Genomic DNA, 7,241 nt, shown 5'->3' on the forward strand with positions numbered 1-7,241 from the left:
AAACAACATTAAGGCTGAAAGTTGGCTTTGTAAAGCATTCTCTCCATGCTGTTGTCACCCTTTATCAAGTTTGGCCATCTGGCTGCTGCATCGGAGGGACATGCTGTCCTCAGTCCTTCCTGCAGTTTTTTTGCTTTCTGTGTAGAGCCAACCTTCAGTCCAGTCTTGTGAGTAAGAGATGTGGACTATTGATTTATTATAGGCAAAAATAAAGTGCTCCATCACCTGTCTCCAACGTTCATCACATCTATGCTTCGGGAAGTGTTCTCTTTGAAAGATCTGGTCAAACAGAGGGCTAACATGACCGGAGTAATCCAAGCTTTTCTCGAGGCATTCAATACTCCACTAGCTACAAAGCATGTAACAATGTGCCTGTTGTAATGAATCTTTTACACAGAGCCCCACATGCCATTTTCATGCACACACAGTGCTCTTTTGAAACATTGAGTACTCTCACCTCTGGCTCTCTACACCTTAGGCTACTGCGGCAGAATTATTACTTTTGCTTCTGTCTCACCGGAATCGCCAACTGCTACAAATATAATGCAGACTCTCCTCTGAATCTGCACTCCTCCAAATGCTCGATGTGCAGTAGTCCATCTCTGTCCTGTAACTGATTTATCCTCCAGTTAATTGTAATCACAGTAAAGCTTGGGTAGGCTAGTAGCTCACTTCCCCTTGTACGTTCTGTGATTGTGTGTGTGTCTGTGTGAGAGAGTAGCTTGCTTGTGTCCGTGTTTGACTGTGATTACTGAGCGAGCGGCAGAGTTATTTCATTCTCAGTCCAAGCACAGGTGAGTAAAACACCGGAGACTGCTTCAAAACGCATCTCCTGCTCCTACTTCAGCTGATGTCTATCTGAAAGCTTGTAATGGTCCTGGTCAGAATACCAATGAGCTGGATGTGTCGAGTCTGTGCGTGCTGTAATACGCACTCAGGGGGGAGACCAGCCTTCAGTCTGCAGGATCAGAAATGCCAGGGTAAATCCATCTTATGATGGTTTTAAGGAGCACACAAATGCACAAGGCCATTTGTATACTGGGGATTTAGCTGGGAGGCTTGGTCAGGTGCTATTCCTAAACTGGTTGTTTGGGATTACCTGATCACTGGTGCCACACTTATTCTTATTACACACATGCATAAAAATGCAACACATACACACATAATGTACGGCTTGACGCGCACACACACACACACACACACACACACACACACACACACACACACACACACACACACACACACACACACACACACACACACACACACACACACAGCTCAGCCAGGTAAGGTGAGTCCAGCATAGCTTTGTGTTGGCCCTCTCACATTCCATGGCAGAGACACAGAAGTGTTGGCATGCCTGCAGATTAAGCACTCTGCCCCTGGCCCACTTGATTAAAAGTTCTATGGTCCAGAACCTCCCTCCCTGCTCCCTTCAAAAATGTAAATGTCTCCCCTGTGTTTCCTACTGATGACCAAATTTAGGGAGCAGTAGAAATGCCTCACAGAAACAGACTACACCCTGCATTTAGAGGGCTAGCCCCATCTTCTGAACCACAAACTCCTCCCTCTGCAACCACAAACACACACATGTTCCGCAGTAACATTTTGCAGTGATGTATAGTGTTCAATGCATAGCTTTTCAGTTTGAAGGTTTATTCTTGCGTTAACTTTATATTTCTCTGAAGTGAAATTTTGGTTCACCCCCTTCAATAGGTGATAGTGGACACCCCCACCAGCCCAGTCACCAGTGGCCTACCCTTATTTTTTGTGATCACAGTAACCGCTATCAAGCAGGTAAGACACTGCCTAGTGAGGCTGACGAGTGTTGATAATAGAAATTTCATTGTGCTTTCTATGCCTCATTTCCTCATATTGTCTCTCATTGCATTACATCCATCCTCCCTTTCCTCATAAGACCCCCTGCCTTCGTAACTCTCTTGCTGTGATTTTCGTATAAAGTATGTGACTAATGCTCCCTTGGGTTTTGTATTAATGTGCTCCGCTGGTGAATTCTGATTGGGGAGAAGATGAAATGTGCTCTCAGGGAATGTGAGCAAATGGGGGGAGAGAGAGAGAGAGAGAGAGAGAATTACACAGAAAAAAATGATCAAGGGGAGAGTCAGTTTCCTTGACTCTGTTGCTGCCGTGTCCCAGCTTTAGATGTATTGTTTTAGGATTGCCTTTTTAGTTAGTCTACTGCTAGGGCTTTGACATGCACAATAGTGGTTGGACTTCCTTCCAAAAATATATGGGGTGCACTGATAGCACTGAACCGCCTACAGCCAGGCTTTGAAGTGGGACACCAAGGCGGTCTGCCTGACTCAATTAGTCAGGCTGAGGTGAACTGTATAGTTCAAATGACCATCCGTGGAATGCCTCGCCTCCCTCTCTCCCCCCCTTTCATCCACCTGGCGTCATTTCTCTTCGTCACTCAACTGGGCTTTCTCGCTCCTTCTCTCACCTTTCCTGGTAATCCCGCGTTCTGGCTCGGCACACACTCTGGTTTCCCTCTCTATCCTCTTCATCTCTGCACCATCTCCTCTCTCCATCACTCTTTTAAAAGTACTTCTGAAGTATACACTATTCTTTGTGCCTTTTGCTGCTGCAGCCAAAATAATTATTTTTTTGGCCGACTCAGTATTATTTCATGGTATGCTGTTCCAGTGAACTGCTGGACAGTCACTTTCCCATTCCACTGCTGCAGGTACACTTTTTTGAAACTCTTGAATGAAATACTAAGTGTAAAGATTAATTTATGCACAGACATTTCTTTGTGCCTTACACTCCTTTTCCAAACCTTTACTGTGTATACACTGGTCAGTGTCCTGTGGTTACTAATCCCATAGAGACAAAATGTTGTACTTTTTGTTGTACTAAGCACATAATGCAGTTCTGATTTTGAAATGTTACTGTAGGGCTATGAGGACTGGCTACGGCACAAGGCTGACAATGAGGTGAATAAGTACCAGGTGACCGTGCTAGAAGGCGATCGGAGGATACAGAAGGAGAGTGAGAAGATCAAGGTAACTTTTTTTAATATGTCCTTAGATGCATGTCTAAAGAGAAGCTGCTGGCAGCCTCGCATGACTGTGTTTGGAATATATGCACAGGGGAGAACATGCTCTACTGAACTGATTAGATGTTCAAACGTGGGTGTGATGGTAATTAATGTATCCAGGGTGGTGAGTGCAGGTTATTTCTCCAATGCTTTGTTATCTGTTTGTTGTTGGTAACAGTATTTTCAAAGGTTTACGGGTGTTCAAAAGGTTGAACATGCATTAAACAACATTGGCTGACACCACTGAGAATCAACATCCAGCTGTAAAAACCAATACATTGTGGTTTTTTTTAATAAAACTGTGGACAACTGCTCCCAACACAGGAGCTTGCACAACTTTAAGCTGCCTCCTACAGCTAAAGTAAACATTTAGCAAGCCAAAGAGAGCCAGGGTATTTGTCAGTAGTTGGCAGACAAAACCAGGGTTAAAAAGTGAGTGAATATTGACGAGCGGTCAGACAGAGTACTCTACAGGGATACTCATGTTCCTTTGTTTATGTTATATCTTTAAATAGCATTAATAATACATTAGCCACAACAATAAACTTGCCACAATAACTTCATAGGAAATAGGCAGTTATGTAAGTTTGTTTTGGTGTCCTTCGGCACCCTAGTGGTAAAAAAGCTTAAAGCTGTCATTGTTTAAACTCATCCACACATCACTTAGTCACTCATCCTGTGCCAAATACTACTATTCTGGTTCTTAAGAAGTAGTAGAAAAGCAAACAGTGTTCAAGTGGTGTTTGGTTATGTTTCTTTGATAGGTTGGAGATGTTGTGGAAGTGAAGGAAGACGAGACCTTTCCCTGTGATCTAATTCTGCTGAAGTCCAGCCGGGATGACGACACATGTTTTGTTACCACAGCAAGTCTGGATGGAGAGTCAAACCATAAAGTAAGACGGGGTGTTTTCATCAGCATTTTGGCTTGGAAGAATAAACTTGTTGTTGTTGGTTGATTGGTGCCATTAAATTATATCAGCTGTCGTTACACCTTATGTTTTTATAAATGTGATCCTTATGTTGCATTCATCAGCCTTGCTTTAAAGAAAGTTTCTCTCTTGAATCTTCCTGGAGTGTGTGTGAGTGGTAGAGGGGAAGGCTAAAAGGATCATTTGACCTGAGCCAGTCAACGCTCACACTCTGTCTCTCTCTCTCTGCTTCTTCCACTTGTGCAGACACACTACACAGTGCCAGACACAGAGAATGATCTGGAATCTCTCAACGCCACCATTGAGTGTGAACAGCCACAGCCTGACCTTTACAAGTAGGCACTCATCATGTGGCCACTACAAGTTTACACCACAAGCATGCGTTGCCTGGGGTTTGGATTTACTCAGTGCCAGTTGAAAATGTCCTAAATGACTCTAATATTAACATGTTGATTGTTAAGTTGAGAGGGTTTAGCAAGCCATAATGTACTTGTTGGGTTGGTTTCATACTAGGAATGGCGAAAGTGGGACTGATATTTCCAGTTATCTTTTGTTTGTGCAGCACAGATTTGATTCTTATTCACTAATTCTGTCTTCAGTCTTCAGACAGTCAACAGACGAGCTTTGGCTCCCCCTTTTGGCATTTCGTAGGAATATTGTCAGTTAGCCAGGCATCAGAATGGTGTTTGAGACGTAAGCCATGGCGTCAAATGTTTGCTATTCAGAGATAATAAAACTGAATAAAAACTGCTGCAAGCTAACCACCAGTAATTAGCATGCTCACAAACCTCTGCATCCTGATTTTAGGTCAATGAGTACAAGTTTTTTAAATAAATGGGACCCTGCATGGATTTGGCTACCTCAAGTTCAAATTCACTCTAGTATTAACAGAGGGAATAGTATGCAAAACAAACATGTACTTTTAACAAATGACTTAAGCTTCCAAGTCCGTATGTACTTTTGTCACAGGTTTGTTGGCCGTATGCACATCTACAGAAACGATCAGGAGCCTGCAGTGAGGTGAGAGCACTCACGCACAACTATCTCAGCCCACGTTAAGTGAGAGCAAAATCAAAACACAGTCGTTTAAGCACTCATTTGTTTCCCTTTGCATCACCCACAAATCATTATTCCATTGATCCTTCATTACACACAAGCATTAAAATTAAAACAGGCTGGCATGGCTTCAGCCGCTGTTTCCACTCCCACAAACAGCACTCCCACAAACATTTATCACGGACTGCTTTTGTAATGGCTGTATAAACAAATGCCAATGTCCTTCTCAAGAACACTGGGACCGGTGTAAGCCCAGACTGCAGTCATACTGTGTATTGTCACTGCGTATTTTAGAGTGGATGCCAGCTTGCCTGCCAGGTATCCAGAAAATGGAGGAGTGTGTGGATTGCACAGCTTCTGACTAAACTGTTTGCTCTACTGATGTGATTGTGTAGGTCTTTGGGCCCAGAAAACCTTCTGCTGAAAGGGGCAACTTTAAAGAACACCCAGAAAATCTGTGGTGAGTCAAATAATAGTATTTATTTACTTATATTAGTGAAGATAGCTCAATATCTCAAAAGTGAATCCTTCTTCTTCCTTCTTCTTCATCTTCGTATTCATCTTCTTCTTCCTTCGTCTTCGTCTTCTTCTTCTTCTTCTTCTTCTTCTTCTTCCTCAAGGTGTTGCAGTTTACACTGGCATGGAAACAAAGATGGCTCTTAACTATCAGGGCAAGTCTCAGAAACGCTCTGCTGTGGAAAAGTAAGTTTAGAGCTAATGGTGTTAACAAGTTTAAAATGCATGACATACATTCGGTACCAATTTGATATCTATATTTTCAGGTCTATCAATGCCTTCCTTCTGGTTTACCTTTCCATCCTGGTGAGCAAAGCTCTAGTGTGCACCACACTTAAGTATGTGTGGCAGAGCAAGCCTGGACAGGATGAGCCGTGGTACAACGAGAAAACCCAAAGAGAGAAGGACACCAATTTGGTGAGTACACATTTAAGCACAAGCAATCTGTCAGTTGAACTGTGAGTTAAATGTCTGATAGACACCCCAACTGCCTTGACCAATCCTGTACTGAAAAATGGGAATTTGTTTTGCTTAAGTGAAATAACAGGAGTACAGGCATCTCAAAAAAATTTTATATCGTGGAAAAGTCCGTTGTTAGCACCAAAACCAGACTGAGAGTTTAAAGCCTCAGAAAACCTTTGCAGATCTCTTCTCATGTCATTTCCGTATTATATATTCTGTATTTTAAAATTATAATAGTTTTGAGATACTGTAGTTTTGATTTCCATGAGCTGTAATCTGTTATCCTCAAGATTAAAACAGGAAAACAAGGCTTGAAATGTTCCATTTCATGTGCAATGAATCTAGAATATAAGAAAGTTTCACTTATTTAATTAAATTATGGAAGAAAATAAACTTTTCCACAATATTAAAATTTTTTGAGATGCACCTGTCATGCGTTTCTAGAGCATAATCGGAAGTACCACTGGTGGGACACGAATAGCTAATAGAATAGCTTGTGTGTTCTGAGGTCACTGTTCCATTGTATTTAAGCCTTTTACAAGCCCTGGGCTCTTCTGATCCACACTGGTAAAACTCTTCTCACCAAAATTGCCACTGCAGACATACAGTAAATTGTGACGTGGTCCATTTCGTGTCTGTTAACCTTCTGCCCTAGCCCTCAATGAACTGTTATTATAGTGATACCAATATGCTATTTCCATCATGTCTTCATATTTGTTGTTTAGAGAATCTAGGACAACAACTCAACTAAATTTAAGCGCATTCAAGACATGCATTTAAGTATGTGCCTGTGTTTACATTTTTCAGTACCTAAAGATGTTCACAGACTTCCTGTCCTTTATGGTGCTCTTCAACTTCATCATCCCGGTGTCCATGTATGTGACGGTTGAGATGCAAAAGTTTTTGGGATCCTTTTTCATCACATGGGACAAGGACTTCTTTGACCCTGAAATCAAGGAGGGGGCACTGGTCAACACGTCAGACCTCAATGAAGAGCTGGGACAGGTAAAGCCTAGTTCACATTACACGATTTTAAGCCCGATTTGCCAGTCGGAGAGCTCAGCGACCGTCAGGCTGTGATCAGGGGTAAATCAGTGATCGATTGGTGGTCACCAGTCGTTATGTGAACTACTCAACGACGCATCAAAATGGCTCCCCGACACATCGCTGATGTCTGTCAAATATCTAGCATGCCAAATATCTGGAAGAGTCGGCCG

General features: G+C 42.5%; 1 protein-coding gene across 1 annotated transcript in view; it reads left to right on the plus strand.

Moving 5' to 3' along the window:
- Positions 1 to 7,241, plus strand: part of atp11c (ATPase phospholipid transporting 11C) — a 40,209-nt gene that overhangs the window by 21,639 nt on the left and 11,329 nt on the right. The window contains exons 4-12 of the mRNA XM_046029980.1: positions 1,717 to 1,797; positions 2,919 to 3,026; positions 3,826 to 3,954; positions 4,237 to 4,325; positions 4,960 to 5,010; positions 5,442 to 5,506; positions 5,667 to 5,748; positions 5,829 to 5,979; positions 6,832 to 7,029. Of these exons, the coding sequence (XP_045885936.1) occupies positions 1,717 to 1,797; positions 2,919 to 3,026; positions 3,826 to 3,954; positions 4,237 to 4,325; positions 4,960 to 5,010; positions 5,442 to 5,506; positions 5,667 to 5,748; positions 5,829 to 5,979; positions 6,832 to 7,029 (954 nt within the window). The remainder of the gene's footprint in view (positions 1 to 1,716; positions 1,798 to 2,918; positions 3,027 to 3,825; positions 3,955 to 4,236; positions 4,326 to 4,959; positions 5,011 to 5,441; positions 5,507 to 5,666; positions 5,749 to 5,828; positions 5,980 to 6,831; positions 7,030 to 7,241) is intronic.

Source organism: Micropterus dolomieu, linkage group LG19 (assembly GCF_021292245.1).
Source record: "Micropterus dolomieu isolate WLL.071019.BEF.003 ecotype Adirondacks linkage group LG19, ASM2129224v1, whole genome shotgun sequence".
In the NCBI taxonomy this organism is placed as follows: domain Eukaryota; kingdom Metazoa; phylum Chordata; class Actinopteri; order Centrarchiformes; family Centrarchidae; genus Micropterus; species Micropterus dolomieu.